The following is a 19,121-nucleotide window of genomic DNA, read 5'->3' as shown; positions in this document are numbered from 1 at the left end:
ATGACCAAATAATTTGGTAAATTTCAATCGATAAAAGAGTGTGTTGCGATCATTATTCTAATGAGAAATATGATATAACACTTTGGTAAATGATCTATATTAAAAACGCGCTTGAAAATCACTCAAAATATTAACAAATGTTGATATTGCTTTGTAAAAGTAGAAGTTTGTGATCTTCATTATTATTATTATTATTATTATTATTATTATTATTATTATTATTATTATTATTATTATTATTATTATTATTATGAGTGGGATGATGACTTGATCGTGTAGGTTCGACAAAATAAATATAATCATGATTGAATTTGAGGTATTTATATTCTTTTTCCCTTGAGTTTTCAAACTAACGTCAATCAGATCATCGTCTCACTCATTAGGATGAAGAGAATGTGAACTAATACTTCCAAAATAAGTATGGTTTAAGGTTTTTTCACATACTAGTATGATAAACATTGCTTATCCAAAAAAAAAAAAAAAACTAGTATGTTAAATTGACACAGACACATAGATCCAACTAAATTCGGGTTGGTATGGATAAATGGACAACCTCCTATAGTCAAGGTAACTCGGTATTCAACAAGAGTGTCTTGATGATATCTCAGACTTAAGTGAGACCTTCCTTCTAAATAAAAGACTTAGGGTTTACAAGGCTAATACCCTAGTCATCAAGAAAATGACATAAATAGAGGCTAAAGAAATAAATCGTAAACTTACTCTCAGCATGGTGCAAGAGCTGTCAAAACGGGCGGCCCGGCCAAATTCGGGCCGGCCCGATTGGGCTTCGGGCTTCATCGGCCGGGTTAAAAAGCCCGGATAAAAAACGGGCTATCAAAATTAGTGTCCGAGCCCGGCCCGGTACGGGTTGTCGGGCTTTCGGGCCGCCCGGTTTTTTTTATTTTTTTTATTTTACATTTATTGCTCAAACTCAACATTATAAATATGATCAATAATTTTCGCGCGTCCTATTTTTACTCATCGGATATATATATATATATATATATATATATATAATAATTCTCGCGCGCCGTATTTTTACTCATCCGTTATCTACAAGTTTCTCACGCACCCTAATTTTACTCATCTGCTACCTACGAGTTTCTCGCGCGCCCTATTGTTACTCATCCGCTACCTATGAGTTTCTCGCGCCCTATATTTTTACTCATCCGCTACTTACGAGTTTCTTGCGCGTCATATTTTTACTCATCCGCTACCTACGACTTTCTCGCGCGCCCTATTTTTAGTCATCCGCTACTTATAAGTTTCTTGCGCGCCCTATTTTTACTCAACCGCCACGTACGAGTTTCTCGCGCGCCCTATTTTAACTTATCCGCTACCTACGAGTTTCTCGGGTGTCTTATTTTTACTCATCCGCTACTTAAGTAGCGGAGGTGTTTTATAATTTATATTACGAACTAAGTTCAAATCATCCAAAACAAATTATTTATATTTATTTTTAATTTTAATTTTTTTATTTTAATTTTTTCGAGCTTGTGGGCCGTCCGTGGCCCATTCGGGCTAGCCCATATTTTAATCGAGCTTTATCGGACCGGACTAAAAAGCCCGGAAATAATTCGGGCTAGGATTTTCAAGGCCCGAGCCCGGGAAAAAATTGGGCTTGGTGGGCCGGCCCATTCGGACTAGCCCATTTTGACGGCTCTTTGCAAGGGAGTGAAAGCTTCTCTATTCCTGGCTTGTACATGTAACAGGAAAATCTCATTTTGTTGTGCCCAAATCCACATACCATAAGTTGAGCATAATTGATCATTTTTAGAAACAAATTATGCACCACTCACACTTCAGTGCCTTACAAAATTGGCTTACAAAATTTCACACATTTTCATTTCTTCGTTCAAAACAAACGCAGCCAATTTTTTCGTCTTCATGAGCTTGATCTATAATGATCTGATAGTCTGATCATATACATTTGAAATAACAGTTTCTTGCATCAGATGTGTCATTTAGACACACGAAAATCAACACCTGACACTGTATACGAATAACTGTGGATGTCGGGTCCGAGAGAGAAAAAGGACCCGAGGTGAGAGGAAAAAATATATAAAAAATTGTATATTTATCCGATTTTGATGTCATAATTTGTGTAAAAACAGCGAACAGTTTCTCTTGCGTAGAGGTGGGAACAGGCCAGGCCGGCCTACATGGCCTTAAGGCCTAGCCTACATAGGCTCAGGCCAGGCCAGCCTATTTCTTTAAATAGAGCAGGCCAATGCTTTATTATAAGCCTATTTAGCTAAAAAGGCCAGGCCGCAGGCCATTAAAAAAGCCTTTGAGGCCTACTAGGCCGGCCTATTTAAGTTAACATGAATAATATTTTTATTACGATTATTATTTATATATTAAAATTTTTTTTTTGAAGCATTTATATATTAAAATTTATACTTTGATTAAATTATAAATCTATTAACTTTTTAAGTAATTTAAGTTTATTAATCTACATTAGTTTTTAACATATATAAATGTATTATTATAAACTAGAATTGAAATATGATGACATATATAGTCAAATTCTCTAAAATATCAAATAGAACATTATTTTATTAGTTCATAAGTATATTTCAAAATAAATATAATTATTTATTTAAATATGTTCATATGAAATAGGCTTTTAAACAGGCTAACAGGCCACATCAGACTTTCAAAAGGCCAGGCTCAGGCCTAGAATTTAAGCCTATGATAGGCCACAGGCCAGGCTCAGACCTTCGATTTTTTGACAGGCCAGGCTCAGGCTTGGCAAAGCCTAGCTCGGCCTAGCCTATTCCCACCTCTACTTGCGTCATCAATGACTTACTTCTCTAACATCTCCAAAATGAATTTATTAGATTTGTTAGCTAAAAATCGGTGTTGGGCATATTGCTCAAAAAATAAATGGACACAATTCACAAATAAATATATCGATGTTGGGCATAGTTCCCTGATAGCTTCAGCTAAGGCATGCTAGCTTTAGGAATCATAGGAAGGCCAATGAACAGAATGTAATTAGCCTTCACTTGTTCAAAAAAATACGTAGCATTTGAGACCATTACTTGTTTGTTACTGGTTCAATCAAAGGACTCAATCATGGAAATGTATGAGAACTTTGCTTTGTCGAGCAAGACAGTATCAAACATATTTGTGCTTTTAGATTGATTGAGTAGAAGGGTTTCAATGAATGTGTCATACATAGTCCAAAATCTTAAAAGCATAAATTCTGGCGAATGCTTTTGTGAAATTGGAAGAGAGAAAAATATAGTAGAAATTTGGAGACCTAATTTGTGATTTGCATACTCTAAATAGTGTGCTCAATTGCATTACATACACCAACACCCAACTGCTAAAATAACTGCCAAAACTAACTTAACCATAAACCCAAATAACTTAACAAACTGTTTACACAAAGGGTGGCAACAGGGTATGAATAGATGGAAACCCAACCAACCTGAACCAATTCGATGTGAAAAAAGATTAGGTTGATTTTGGTAATTACAGTTTGATCTGCATTTTTCCAAACTCAATGTATTTGGTTACTCTAGGGCATGTTGTGTACTTCTAGAACAAACACTAACTTAATTTGAACCAATCCAATATGAAAAAAGATTCGGCTGGTTTTGCTTACGCTATATAGTTCATGTTGTGTACTTCTAGGACAAACATTAACTAATTTGGGAGTAGCACATTTAAAAAGGAAAATGGGGCTTTTATCAACAAGTAAATATAAAATAGTCGGTGGAGTTGAAGGAGTTAAAGGATCGTACTTCAAACTCTAATGAAGGAGAAAAATACTAACACGGACAACTAATATATTAACATTTGCCTATAAAAAATAACAGCAAACTAGTCGAACATTCTTTAGAAAACATTAATAGGTGAACCTATGGTAATCATACATTACACAAGAACATAAAAATAGTTTGGCAAAAGAGTACAATAATCAAGAAAAAAACTTACATGGTCGGAAAATATATTTAAAACGGTCTCTGTGGGATTTTCTTGCCAAAGATGGCCTCCCAAACGGAGGGTGAAAATGGTGCTTTCTTGTCCAAAAACTCCCTAACAGCTTTCTCATCAAAATCATAACCCTTTTCTTTTAATGTCTTGATAACACCTTTTGCTTCTTCAATTCCATTTTCCTTGCAGAAACCATCTACCAAGCCAACAAAAGTCGTCACATTTGGAGAATAATCTTCTCCTAACATCTCTAGACAAAATTCAACAGCATCTTGCAATCTGCTACATTTGTAGAGTCCTTGTATAAGAACTGTGTAACTAAAAGCATTCGGCTTAATGCCATTACTCTGCATTTTCCTGAAAATTCTTATGGCATCATCAGCCTTGTGAGCTTTTGTGTAGCCCTCCACTACAGCAGTGTAAATGACAATCTCCGGAATCGTTCCCCTTTCCCGCATCGAACCGAAAAGCTTCAAAGCTTCTTGAACATTACCATCTTTACATAAACCATCAAGCATAGCCACTGCATTAGGGATAAGACCAGTTTCCTTCATCTTCTTGAAAATCTCATCAGCATCTTGAGGCATAGACTCTTGTGCTGGTTGATTGGAATTTGATGAATTCAACACTCTCGCTTCTTCAGATTGGCTGCTTGCTTCAACCTCTGACTTATTCCCTATTTTATCATCAAAACCAAGCTTAAATTTATCGAGAAAACTATCTCCTAATCGACCACCCTCTCTACTAATTTCCTCGACATTTCTCCCCTGAAATCCAAGATCAATTTGCGACGACTTATTGCCATGATTTTCATCGAACCTTGGACGACGGCCACCTCGATTAAATTCTTGAGAATGCAAAGGAGGCTGATTACTTGGCCTCTGACCTCTCAAAACCCTACCTGGAATCGGTTCCACTGAACTTTGTCCAATACCGAATCCTTCCTCTCTCCTATTACCACCATTTTCATTAAAACTCGTGTCTCCCCGTTGACGGAAAAACTCATCATCCGATTCTCCCGCAGCAGCTTGTTTGACAGTGCCGCCGCGATCACCATTGAAACTAAAATGGCGCACAGTAAAAAGCCATTGTGGCAAAATTTGTTTGGAATTTAAAAGGGAAATTAACCCTTCAATTTTATAAACCTTACGCCCTAACAATGGTGTCATTTGGATGAACCTGTTTATCAATTGCATCAAGCATACATACAAAAGATTAACAATTTCTCAAAAAATCAAAAGAATAAATAAATAGAACATAAGAAAATGAAGCGGGACCAATAATGAGAGAATCAAATCAAATGTGGAAAGATGAATTAAGAAATTAACAGGTAAAACAAAAATGAAGTGATGTTTGCGGAATTGTATGCGAAAAATATATATTTAAGAATAGGAAAAGATGAACGGCTTTCTTACAGTTTACGGTGGCCGGCGACGAAGTCCGTGCGCGATATCCGGCGAGGATTAGCTTTTTTCGGGCGGTTGAGTTCAGTTGGACTCTAACTCGTTTCTGATACAAAGCGAAGGGTTTAATGGATGGAGCTATGGGTATTGTTGTTTTAGGTTTTTTTTTTTTTTTTTTTTTGTTATATACGAAGTAACAAAGCCATTATAAATTAATACGAAAATACATAGATGGAAGAGTCGGGTTCAAAATGCTGATGAATTACATACATTTTTTGGGTTTTTTCACTTACTGCCATTTTTAAGAAAATAAATAAGTGTATATCCTCACCAAAATTCTTACTTTTTACACTAGAAATGAGTTATCTTTTTCATTATTATTTTTTAGTACAAAGAAATGAGGTTTTTTTTTTGACAAGAAGAAATGAGGTATTTATTCATTTGAAAATAACACAAATTTTGTATTTTTTTTTCTACGCAACAAATGTTGTATTATTAAAACTCAAAATGATGAATATGTTAATAAACTCGCATTTCTTAGTAATAGCATAAAATTACATAATGCCTATAAAAGCGACAAAATTAAAATGGTTGAAATATTCAGGTCTCTATATTCATAATGTTAATATTCAAGTCATCATTAGTTGGATTTGTAATAATGAGTCAAAATTGATCTTTCAATTTGCAATAAGGCAAGAAAATTAAAATATCCGCACTCATTGAATTTATTATTTTGTGAATTAAACATGAAATTGGATGAAATTAGTTAAATTTTGCTTATATTCCACCAACTATGACTATTTTAGTGATTATTATTATTATTATTATTATTATTATTTTTTTTTTTTTTATTTACAATGAGTCGGGGATCGAACCCATGACTTATAGCGTACTACTCAAACCCCTCACCATTAGACCAAACCTAGTGGCTTAGTCATTATTATATTTTTGTCCATAGTAATACTTGATAAGGGTAATTTAAAATTAGTGATTGTTATATTTTTGTCCATAGTAATACTTGATAAGAATTTTACCACTGAAGTGAAGTGTATTAATATGAGATAAGTAATAGTACATGCTCATATTAATAAAAGATTATTTTTTTGTCAATATAAGAGATTATTTATCATAAACCTTATGTATGATGAAGCATATATGATTCCGGTTACATGTTATTAAAGTTTGCTCAAAGAGTATATAACACCGTTGCGTTCTTGTCAACAAAAAAAATGACACCCTTGCGTTTTATCAAGGGACCGCTAAAAAAAATTCCTATCAAATTAATAAATCAATCCAAACAAAAATAGATATAAACCAACAAAATTGTTATCAAATGTACTTTATTTACAATGGAAACCTGCTGAGCATGCATAATTAAATTATACGCCATTTTCCGTATATTTCAAAGCCGTTAGAAGACGAAGAAAAAAAGAACAATATAACAACATGAGCTTAGGTTTACGATTATCAAGGTTCAAAAACATTCTGCAGATATTTTATAAACCCAGTTGTAGTTGAAAATTTGAATAAGATGCACGTATATTTGAGTGTGAAATCTATTACCAATAACTATACCTCTCTTAATCGCAAGCAAAAGAAGCACCAAGTATGATTCTCGATAATTCAGTTAATTAAAAGGAAAAAAAAAAAGTGTTAGCAGGATAATAAAAATTCTGCTGAACCAATCAGCTGGCCCTTGGATCATTGCTTACTTCCATCTCCGCTTTTCAAGACCCAATACGAACCTTTTGAGATGCATAACTCACTCACGGCCTGATAATTTGTTCAGAACAAGAAAAGCAAAACAACCATAAGCAATATTTCTTGACACAAGGGAGACAAATGGTACAATTGATAAATATTTCCAGACATTTCACTTGATATGGCTTTGCAGGGCAACATTCATTTTGTTTTATTTAGCAATTGATTAATTATTGAAGCAACTACTCATTTTGGTTGTTTTTGTTTTAAGTTAGTTAAAGCCATTTTGGTTGTGCACGGTTATTTGTATCTACGCTACCCTAACATCATTTCCATGTTCGAACAAGTCATAAAGAAAAAGCTTCACACACCTAGTAACCAGTAACCACCAGCCAAAGCGAACCAGAGAAGGCATTTACAAACACACATTATAGTACGCATGTATATATTGATAAAACTTGTTAGCTTTATACATGCCAGTGACTTATTTTTAAAATTTTTATAAGGGATTAAAAGCCTATAATGTTATAATCATATTACCCAAGTACATAGTTATGCTAATGAGGAATTTGATAAACAAAACATTTTATGGGAATTCGTATGTCCTTGGTGTAAAAAAACCATTGAAACCACACATTAGTTAACTCATCCTATAACTTCAACAGTATCCATATACCTTAAAAAAAATCTAGTTAAACTAGAAGAAAACTAACCTTGATATATTCAGTGTTAGGGACATCCCTACCGAGTTTTCTCCTTGCAGCTTCAAGTATCTCAGCCTTCCTTAGCTTGCCATTGGGTCCACTTCCACGAAGCATATCAATTACAACATCTCTGCAAGGAAGGAACAATATCACCACAAGTGATGTAAGCAAATGGAATGTGTTACTTTCCTTTAAACTCTTTGAACTCTTGTTGTAGAGCATAAAATAATTATTTTTATTTTCCTTCTAGAGTACAGAAGCAAGAGAGATGAAGAGAGATAGATAGATAGATAGAGAGAGAGAGAGAGAGAGAGAGAGAGAGAGAGAGAGAGAGAGAGAACCTGAATAGATCATCTTTCGATGATTTTAACACAAAACAACCATGGATATCGCATGCAACTTCACCCAAGACAGCCTTCAGCTCGTCTTGTGGAACGTCAAGACTATTAGCTGCATCCACATCAATTTTAGAACCTCCTTTTGGAAGCATTGTTTTGGCAAGTGCCAATCCACGCAATTCTTGGCATATCAACTGGAAGCTGCCAATATAAATAAAAGCTACATGAGACAACAGTCATCCAAACAAGAAAATAAAAAATATAGAATTTCCGCCGGGCCAAATTAATTGAAAATTTAAAGCAGCAGCTGGTTAAGATTTTTTCCCTATGTGATTGTCGTTACCCAGACCAAGAGTTATAAATTCGTCAGAAAATACACATCCCTGAGAGATGAGGTTCCAAGGATTGGCATTCCCACCCATCCAAAAGTCTAAACAAGATTCAATCCAAATAGCCCTATGCTGCCAAATAATTATGCTTAGGAAGAAAAAAAGTTCCTACACCTATGACCCCTCATCCTTTATATCAAGTCCCGACTAATAAGATGATCTCTCTTCAGATCTCCCCTCACAACATGAAGCCCCTCATTAAATTCTCTTTCTTGAGACAAACCCTTCACACCTCAAATTTCAAGTGTAAAAGCTATGGATCTTTGACAGGTCAGCCGAGCTTACCCCGTCAAACAATATACTCCCTCCAGTCTCATATATAAGCAAATTTTCGCTTTTTAGGTTCATTCAATTATTAATGTATAATATGGACATTAATAATTAAATGAATCTAAAAAGTGAAAATTTGCTTATACATGAGACCACAGGGAGTACTATTCTATCCGCTTTGTGGCTGCTGCAGTACTATTCTATTATTGCTTATATAAATTGTGTCTACGTAGCTGCTATTTAACTGCTGTAGGAAGTTAAAATCACACATGTGACTGAAAAGGAAAAAGTGGGTATTCGGTTGGTCGGGAGAGACTGGACTCTTGAATTCCTAGGGCGCACTTATTCAACACATCCTTCTCTTTGTAACTACCAAATTATGTGTGTAATCTTTGTTGTAAGTTAATTCTGGAAGTCATATTAATAATAGCAGAATTATCTTCGGTAAAGTTGATCTATATCATACCAATTCTATCATATTTCAAGTCATGACCCATATATACCATCCCTTTTTCTGCTTTCCTCTTCCTATCACACACATTCAAAGATCCTACAGTAGGATATCCATGTTCTGCATTTAATTTTGAATTTCAGTCTATTACAGAAGCAGGTTGAAATGGCAGAATGCTTTAGGTGGAAGGAAATAGCATTAAACGTACTATATTAAAATTCTAGTTTGCTCCATAAATATAAGACATGTTGACAAATACGAAGCATAACTATTGAAATTGAAACATGAGAGTGTTGCAGCGCAATATGGATTAACCTGCCAATGTTTGGCCTTCCAAAAATGACTAAGGGGTTATTTCACAATGGTAAACCTTACCTGCAAACTTTGTGAGTCTGAAAAAGTTTCTTGAGGGCAATTGGCAGAGCATGACGAGTTTCACTTGACATGGTCATATTCCTAGGAGGAGGATCTTCACCCAAACTTGTTGCCGGCGGATCAGAATTTGTTGATCTAACAAGAGCACTGTTGACACCACTAGTTGTTACAGCATTTTTAATTGATTTTTGTTTTTGTTTTCCAGCAACACTAACAAAACCAGATACCTCTCGTTCCAAAATCTTATAAATTTCTTCTTGTTGTTTAACAACAATTGGAAAATCTTTTATAAAGGACTCATCTGGTAGCTCTTTGAACTTCCAATACATTTCTCTTTCTTTTAGATCAAGTTTTTCCAAAGCAAATTGCATCAGAAAGTATTTCACACGATTAGCAAGCTCGCCACCGAGCTTTCTCAGTTCACCTGACTGAACTCTCAAACTCTTGTTAAACGATACGAGGACAAAATTTCTTGCCAGTAATTCTATACCGCCCTCAGGATACAGCAATTTACCTTTTGGGACCCAGTATCCACGCAGCAATAGTGCATGGTTCTGCAGAAAACTGAGCAGCTCGTCATCGGAGTATTCAGGAGCAAAGTGCTTGATAGCACTAAAACGATGAAGTGGAAGGCCCTATCATAAAGTGTTCTGTTAGATATGTTAAAAAAATATATAATAGATGGAATATTACTCTACTCGATTGTAAGGGTATTATAAAATTAATTTAATTCATAAATTCAATTCATATAAACTGTCAGTGTAGGTTTTACACTATCAATCATAACTGACAAACTGTTGATCATTAAAAATGTTTGTGATGGTTGTGACGGACTGACAGTGTAAAACTTTTTACATTGACGGTACTTGAAAATTAAACTATTACCCCCCCCCCCCCCCCCCACTATTACCAACAAAATTATTCTAAAACATAAATTGTTAAAAACAATTAAATAATTGCCCATAAACGTAGTAACAGCATTACAAAATGCAAATGTATTGCTATCTTGTGAATGAAGAACTTCGCCACATGTTAATGATATATGCAGAGAAATATGTCTAATAATAGCTTAACAGTTAAAACACACAACAAAAGGCATAGTTGAATCAGGGATGGAGAATAACTGCTAAGTGAGAGAGAAAAACATTTGGATGCAATCAACAATAGACAAACATAAAAAGCAAGATGCAGAGTGTTGTTGGCTTTAAAGCCACTTTCTCAACAACAACAAGAAATCAAGGTCAAACTAAGGATGCTACAAACCTGAATAAGAAATGTCTGTAGACGCTTTTCCACCGGCAATGATAGGAGATACCTGAACAAAATTAATATAGCATTATAAGAAAAATAAACATACTATTGAGGAGACAAAATCAAGAAGAGGAAGAATACAACAAAAAGAAGAGAGAGATGGATGCATTTGCAGGTACAGCAGAAAGATAGCAAATTTGTAGTCAGAACTAGGATGCACAGATACGGGTATGAGATAGTCAGTTTTAAAAAAATAAGGTACGGGTATTTAAATAAGAAACATGAGCTTTTTTATATAATATGCCATGAGAGAGCTAAATTGTTCAATTCACACGAAAAACATCACAATAAAGTTTATAAAGTCAAAAAATATTTTTGGTTACACCAACAAAGAAGCTCAAATACATAAATGATATTATATTATTAAATAAATATATGAGAAAATGGAGTACTGGACAAGTACCGGTACCAAGTACATACCCGGCTATTACAAGTACCCATGCTTCAGATTCAGAACTAAGGGCTAAAAATAAAGATGTCTGCTTCATATTAAAGGAAGATATTTACCGTTTAGAAGGACCTTTAGCTAAAGCATTGCTGCTCCCTCCAGGACAGATTGTACCAATGTAGTCATACCTTGAACCATTCAAATATTCACAAAAGCATGAATAAATTTACGTATTCATATAAAAGAGAGTACAAAAGAATAAAAGGGCATATTCTTACGTGCTCATTTCAAAGTTTATGGGAGAACTTTTGTGTGCCACCATTTGCTGAAAATATCTAGATGAGATATCATCCTTGCAACCATGGTACTTGAGAGGAACCCAGCCCTGCACAAGATATAGAGATAAAGACTAATTTAAAAAGCAGGGAAAATAAAAAGTACAAACAAAAGAGTTATCATTTGCTTTTGTAAAATATTTCTAATTTGCTAACAAGGAGATGGAAGACTTGTGTAGTGAACAATAGTGATAGAGAGATGGAAGGCGTGCCAGGAAGAATGCATTTCTAGAAACCATGAAAACAATAATTTGGCATTTTCAAAGTTTCTGAAAATACTAGATCCGTTTTCAAAAATTGTAATAGAAAATGGTGAGAAAAATATTGGATTTATATTCTCTTATGTTTATTAGTTGAAATGAAAACAAGAAAAATGAGAAGTAAACAGGCCCTAAAGTTCTAAGCAAATAAAATCACCATTAAGAAAGTCCAAGCGAATAATGGAATAACATACTTCTTATCCATGCATTACAACTATTTTATAATTCATTTTGATAAGACAAGCAAATAGTACTATTACAATAACTCTCTTGACACGCAAGTACCTCTATCAATCTTACTCAACAAGAATGTTTAACAAAATCTAAAAAGTCTCAACAACTATAATGCAAGTATGAATCTCTCTCTCTCTCTTGAAGAGGATTACAACACTCACTCTATGAAGGAGACAATCTTGATGATGGAATGTTAAAACTCCTAAAGGTGAAATATTTACTCCATAACTTTGGAATTTGCATATTTAATTTCCCATGCATTTAATGTAATCAAGTTTACTTGAATGTGGTGCTCTGATAAATTTATGGAGGAAATTCAAACATAAATTTATGATTTAATGTTTGAATTAGTCTTAGGTTTTGATTGGAGTAATTAAGTGTAAAAAATAGGAAATTTGAAGGATCATTGGGCATGTGATGTGACGATAAGGGTGTTGTGCAAGAGCACTGGAGATTTATGGGCAAGATAGAAGGTTTTTTTGGGTATGGAAACTGTATCTGAGAAATTAGGATTTGTTGTGAATTCGTAGGAAAATTGGAAGACATGTAGGGTTTTTATAGTGAAATTAACTGTCACCCAAGGGAAGAAAAAAGAATTAGTTGAGATAAATAATGCCTTTGTTAGTTCGTTACTGTTGATTCTAATCATATGTGTAACCCTTCTATCCCTTTGCTCTTAGTTTCTAATTTTCTTCTATTATTATCTTATGAATAATAGTCTCCCTTTGTTAGTGTTGATTATGTCCATATTTAGCATTTAATCCTACATTCTGTTATTAGTCTTTTCTCTTATTAGGTTTTCATAGATGGTAGCCTAGGCTATTCCATTTGATCCCAAAATTAAAGGATGATGTACTATTTGCTCTTGCATACATATGTATAAGAATTCTTTTAGATATATATGTGAAACATTCAAATTCAAGTAGGTACCTAACTTCTTTGGTTAGTTCCACTTTTTCCCTCAGCTTTTACGTTTTCAGCTACTGTGAGAGACCCGCTGTCCATAGTCAATCAGTGACCAAGGTAGCATTGTTGTCCATTTCAAACATATTTTATCTAATGTCTACCCCAAGCACTACTTCTTCCAAGTAACTGAAGTAGGAACTATTTGGACCAGTATAATGTAGTGGATATATGTTTAATGGATCAATGATTGGCTGATCATCTCACACCACAAAGGCTACTGATAATGCTGAATCTGAAAAGGATGAGTGGCAATAGTTTCATTACTAGCTTGTTTGTATCCATGTCATGGATAAGAGAGAGAGAGAGAGAGAGAGAGAGAGAGAGATTCGCCGGAAAAACACATCGGACTCATGAGTTTGCCTGAGTATGCACGCGTCATTAAAAAACCAATAATGAAAGCGAGTCAACTCGTGTTGAGAAGGTGGACTCGTAAACTCTATCGAGTCTACGAATAGACTCGCGAGTTTAACAACCAATGACATAATTGCATCCCGTTCACAAATCATAATGAACAAAAATTGCTATATGTAAATTACATGTTATACCTCATCACCATCACTCTTTTCCTCAATTGAAGAAGAAGAAGAAGGCTCCGTCTGCTTATTCTGCAACAAAGAAACAAAATCAATTAGCTAATTTGATGCCCAGATATGTGTTGACAGACTGTAGATAGAGAACAACAATAACAACAAAAGCCTTTTCCAACTTGGTTGGGTCGGGTTCGTGAATCGATTGATGGCATAATATCATGGCGTGCATTAGGTTTGAAAAAAACAACAACTTGATAGATAGTAGGAAAAAGTACAAAATAATACTAAGGTAGAGATTGGTGTACTTCAAAAGGACTGCTTGTAAACTATCGTTCTGATGAGATAACAAAATCATTAAGTAGAGACGGCACAAATGAAACAAAGATGCTGATGACTAAATATTAAATTGAACATATGACTAGAAAAGGAAATGTTCCTACAAGCATGCAGCAGCAATTTAAAATTTTTGGCTTCACATATTCTTATGAGGGGGAGGGGGAGTACAATCACCAAGCATGTGTGAATATAGAGGGGGTTTGTTAAACTACATTTAACGAATTATATTTGAATACCTGTGAAGAATCATAAACATTGGACGACTCAAACACAACATATAATCATATTTTTAACGAGTCTGAAAACTATAGGTGAAACTATTAAGGAAGATTTAGAGGTAAATAGTTTGGCTATCAACATGATTAATGATAGATGGTGTCGTTTGATCCATGATAGTGGGCGGGTAAGACTTAGTTATTGTTGTTGTAAAAAGTGTGTAGAAAAATATTTCAAGATTAAAGTGACATTAGGGCCATCCTGCAAAAATTACAATTCCTGCAGCTTATACTTGTGCAGTCATTTCTAGTTAGCTGTAACAAAAACAGTACCTGCGTCTTTGACGTAGCAACCTTCCCAGAATCAAGATAATGTCGTGATGGTCGGAGCTGCACAACTGCATGAACTGGATGAAGGTGCAACTGCAACGAAGACAGAGGCAGTCAGATATACAAATTTTCCCAAATTAAAAATAACTAAAGTTATCACCATGATGTAATTCATAAATCTCTCATGTTATCAAAAGAAACAAGAAGACATCAATCATAAATTTTTTAAAAAATGACTGTGGGTCAGAACTCCGAAATATTCTAGACAAGCAAATTGAGTATCACAATGATAAAATCCATGAAACCTTCAAGTTATCAGAAGAGAACAGAAGACAGAGACATAAATGAATCACAAATTTGCAGATAAGAGAAATATGATGGGTCTCAATTCTTAAGTATTTAAAATGCTGCATGTAATCATAAATAATAAGTTGACAAGTGAAAGTAAGTCAAGCTTGCTGGGTTGTTCGTGTGAGAATCTAATAAGTATAACCTGTTAAGAGTCTTTACAAAATCAGATTTTATCATTCAAACATACTCACTACTCAAATATCTAAATACCGTGATAACAATAAAATAGTCACAAATTAAAAACCTAAATCATGAAAATAAAAATCCTTAATAATTTACATCTCAGGAGGAAGTTGATTTCAAGGCATGATTTTATTTCAATCTTCCTCATTTTCACAATTTCATTGAAACATACCTAGCAACACACTTCTAGCTGGACTAGCTTTTCATTAAGAAACACATTAATTAATTGCCCCTTCTTCAGTTCAAGACCTGAATAAGATATAACTCGACTCAAAACAAGAAGCTCAGCCTCGGAAGCATTTTTGCAAAATTCACCCGTCCGAAATTTATGAAAAAATTAAATGTTCAAACCCTAACACAATGTTGTTCAGGTAATATACCACTTTGAAACAAAACTAGACATCGTAGAATAGAATGAGACACAAGTACCTTATCTCCCATAAGAAGCCCAACAGCACAGCCATTAGCAGGAGGTGGTTTCCACGTAGTTGATAGAGTCTGGAGAGGATTAAAATTATAGCAGCAAATTCATAAGTTAGTATATAATACTTTTCTGAGACAACTTCACAAACAATGCACGTAATGTTTGCATTCAACATTGAATCAAATATATCAAAAGTCTGCCCAGCAATTCGATAAACAAAGAGGAGTATATTTAGAAAATAGAATTAAAAATTAGAAACAAAAAATACATCTACAACAACAGTGCAAGTGTGCAACCAAGCTACCCCACTAGACGGGATTAACAACATGAATCAAAGCTCAAACAATGTATTGGGGTCTATAAAATTAGCACAGTTGTATCTTCCATGCAAGCTTTTCACATTTTTAAATTTTTCTATTGTAACTGTTTGAAATATTTCAAAAAACGGTATGCTTCTTTAGAGCAAACCGGCAGATTTTCTGCTAGTGAGTGAAGCAGGCTTTCAACAAAACCTAAAATTTCATTGTAATTTGCACATCCAATCAAACACACAATACACATCAAATTCTAAAATTGAACCACAACAAAAATATAAGCTATGCTCAGAAGCAGAAAGTAAACAATAACACTATTCTCAAATAATCTAAGCTAATTCTGATCTTGGATCCCTCCTTTTAATTATGATGAACCATTGTGTGGGATCAGTCATAGGTCTAGACATGGTGGAATCTTTCTTTCAACTTCAGGTGGAAGCGAGAAGTAGAGTCGCCCTTGAGAGAATCCTCCTAGACTAACACAGATTTTCCTAAAAAATGACTTCTTGCTTATACATATAGAAGGAGGGGAACAACGGTTATCCGAAGAAGCAAGCCACAACCAGGGCCACCGCAAAGATAAATTGATCACGATTGATTATATATATAGGTCTTATTCAGAAATACAAAGATATCAACTTTTTACCCCAAACACTAAACACACCAGACCTTGATCACAGTTCATTGCCGGCAAGGTCTATCTTATAAATTATAATGCTTAGCAAGAACATCTAAAACACCATATTGCTAGTCTTTGCAGCAATTTGGTGTGTTAACTTTTATAGCATCATTTAATCAATCATTGTAATAAGAGTTAATGAAAAGACCTGCTTGGTATAATTGAGTCCATTGGCATTGTCTCTATCAATATTACTTGACTCCAAATCAACAGATAAATCAACCTGCACCTCTGAAGTTTTAGGTTTCAACCTAATCTACACAATAAAAAAAACACCATAATTAGTCAATACAATACAATACAATCACCAATTATTTACTAAAAGAAACAAAAAACAATAAGAAACACACCTCTTCGCAATTCTCCTCGAGTTCATACGGTCGCCATGAAGGTCTCAAAGGATATTGCATAACATACAACTAAAAACAACAACAACAAAAAAAAAAATTAAACAACCGATGTAAAATCGTCAAATCCATTTTGAAACACACAGTATATTTCAGTAAGAATTAACAAACCTTAGTTTCATCATCAATAGAAGGCGAAAAATACACATCAATTTCGCGAACAACTGTGTCTTCTTCATCCATTGGAACGACTTCATGATTGAAATCCTGTACAGCTTCAGTCATTTCTACATCTGTGGAAACAACAGTCCTTGAATCATCCTCTCTAGCTTCAAAGTTGGATGATGATTCAGTGCCATTAGGTTCAGACTTGGTATGTTCTACTTCGTTCTGTTTAACAGTTAAATCAATTTCTTGTGGTTCTGTTTTGGTGGAAGGTGGTTCGGGTTTGGGGACGAGTTGAGGTTCTTTTTTAGGTTTAAGTTTTGATGCTTTTGGCGCGAATCGTCGTGAAGTGGTAACCGGTGGTTTTAGGTCGTCGTCGTCGTAGTCGAAATCCATGAGAAAGTTTTGTGATAGTGTTTGGTTTGTGTTTGATGAAGAGAAAGCGGCGAGTGTGAGCGTTTAATGGGAAGAAAATATGGTGGTAGATGGTGTTCCGGTGGAAATAGTGGTGTTGACGGTTATGAGTGGTGAGTGTGAAGAAAAAAGGAAGGGTTTAAGGGTAGAAGGCGGTTTAACGCCGCGAGAAAGATGGAGCAGTGGATTGCAGAGTTTGAGTTCAGATCCACTACAGTTATTATTATATGCTCTAGTTTCCAGTTCTTCGACTGATGTATGACACGTGGCAGGAAAACAAATCAACCATTCTGATTAGAAAGAGCAAAATAATATATTTTTAATTAGAAAACAAAAAGAAAATACATTAAATTACAACGGCAAGTTGCGAAGAAAGGAAAGAGCGGCGGAGTGGATCAGTGAAGTTGTTGTGTGAGGAAGTAGAAGAAAAGTTTATGTGTTTCGTTTTTCTTTTATTTGTTTTATTTTTATCTGGACTGTTGAATTATTTTTTGCCACTAATAGCGAACTGGAGTAAAAATGGAGGATAATCAAATGGAGGTGATCTCAACTAGCTGAGTATCGGCTTTGGTTAGTGCTATAATGTAACGCGCTAGTTCGGTTTGATTTTTTTTGTTTACGATTAGTTGTAAATCAAACTCATGACCTATGGCGTACTATCCAAATTTCTCGGGACTACACCAAACCTAGTGGCTTATTAGTTTGGTTCAATTGCGAGAAGAAGAAAAAAATTGTAAAAAAAATAAATATTGAGGAAAAAAAATAAATAATCACAATCAAGAAGTAAAATGAATTATCAATAATTCTTTTTTTTTTCATTGACTTAAAGAAAAAATTCAAAATAGTTTAAGATTCTGCAATCCATAGACTCTTTAATCCGTTAGTCAATTTGGTTCTATGTTAAAAATAACTTTTTTTTTATATAAGCATTAAAAATGGCTGTTAACTTTATAAAAAAACCGGATGTGACACTTTTTGGCCATGTGGCACGCTGAGTAGACATATATGTAAAAGCCCGATTTTCGTTACTTTGTAGAGTTTACTTTATTTTGAGTTTTGATCTCTCATTCTTTCATGCATTGTTAGTTTTTATCGTGTTTAATATTTTTTGTGTCCAAAGCTTTTCCAATTTAAAATTTTACAGATTTGAAAAGTAATAGTTATGCATATGAAAAACAATTATTTTTCACTCTTGTTTAAGTTGATAAAATATTTAAACAAATTTATGATTCAACAATACCTATGACTCTTGATCATAAAAATAATGCCTATAACTCTTGTTTTATATATGTTGAGCATTCTTTGATTTTCAAATGTCTACCACATATATGATAACATAGTTTTCACATAACCTTGAAATTTCATGTAAAATCTAGATTTCCACATAATACCATCTCAAACATTACATTCTTCATTGTTAAGTAATTCATCCAAAGTAATACACCTCCAACTTAAAGAGAAAACCATATTATGATTAGTGTCCATCAACTTGGCAAGATAGTGAGATCTTGACCTGTTTTCTTAGGGCGTCTGACTTATAACACTTGGACTCCACGTGAAGTCAAGTGGCGTAGCTCTTGGTAAATGGGAGTACGTTGGTGGCAAGGGGATCTGATTTCATGCTGTAAAGTTAGCCACTATTTTCACGCAGTTTTAAATTACAGCCGTCTGATCTCAAATGTGTGGTTCAGATCATTTTGAATCACTTTTTAACTTTATTGATCTGAACCGTCCGATTAATAATGGACAGCCGAGTTTGA

General features: G+C 34.3%; 2 protein-coding genes across 2 annotated transcripts; both read right to left on the bottom strand.

The window, feature by feature from the left end:
* Positions 1-3,835: 3,835 nt before the first annotated feature.
* LOC123911073 (pentatricopeptide repeat-containing protein At4g38150) lies at positions 3,836-5,528 on the bottom strand. Its single transcript, XM_045962411.1, has 2 exons — positions 5,364-5,528; positions 3,836-5,127 (listed from the first exon to the last, which is right to left on the bottom strand). The coding sequence occupies exon 2, from the start codon at positions 5,115-5,117 to the stop codon at positions 3,966-3,968; it is 1,152 nt and encodes a 383-aa protein (XP_045818367.1). The 5' UTR covers positions 5,118-5,127; positions 5,364-5,528; the 3' UTR covers positions 3,836-3,965.
* Positions 5,529-6,815: 1,287 nt separating this feature from the next.
* On the bottom strand, positions 6,816-17,777 carry LOC123911072 (DNA-directed RNA polymerase III subunit RPC5-like). Its single transcript, XM_045962410.1, has 13 exons — positions 16,954-17,777; positions 16,786-16,854; positions 16,584-16,691; positions 15,448-15,516; positions 14,488-14,577; positions 13,619-13,678; positions 11,557-11,663; positions 11,398-11,466; positions 10,843-10,894; positions 9,580-10,214; positions 8,098-8,295; positions 7,766-7,886; positions 6,816-7,124 (listed from the first exon to the last, which is right to left on the bottom strand). The coding sequence occupies exons 1-13, from the start codon at positions 17,341-17,343 to the stop codon at positions 7,053-7,055; spliced, it is 2,040 nt and encodes a 679-aa protein (XP_045818366.1). The 5' UTR covers positions 17,344-17,777; the 3' UTR covers positions 6,816-7,052.
* Between the last annotated feature and the right edge of the window lie 1,344 nt (positions 17,778-19,121).

Source organism: Trifolium pratense, linkage group LG2 (assembly GCF_020283565.1).
Source record: "Trifolium pratense cultivar HEN17-A07 linkage group LG2, ARS_RC_1.1, whole genome shotgun sequence".
NCBI lineage: Eukaryota > Viridiplantae > Streptophyta > Magnoliopsida > Fabales > Fabaceae > Trifolium > Trifolium pratense.
This window is presented reverse-complemented; position numbering and strand designations above follow the sequence as displayed.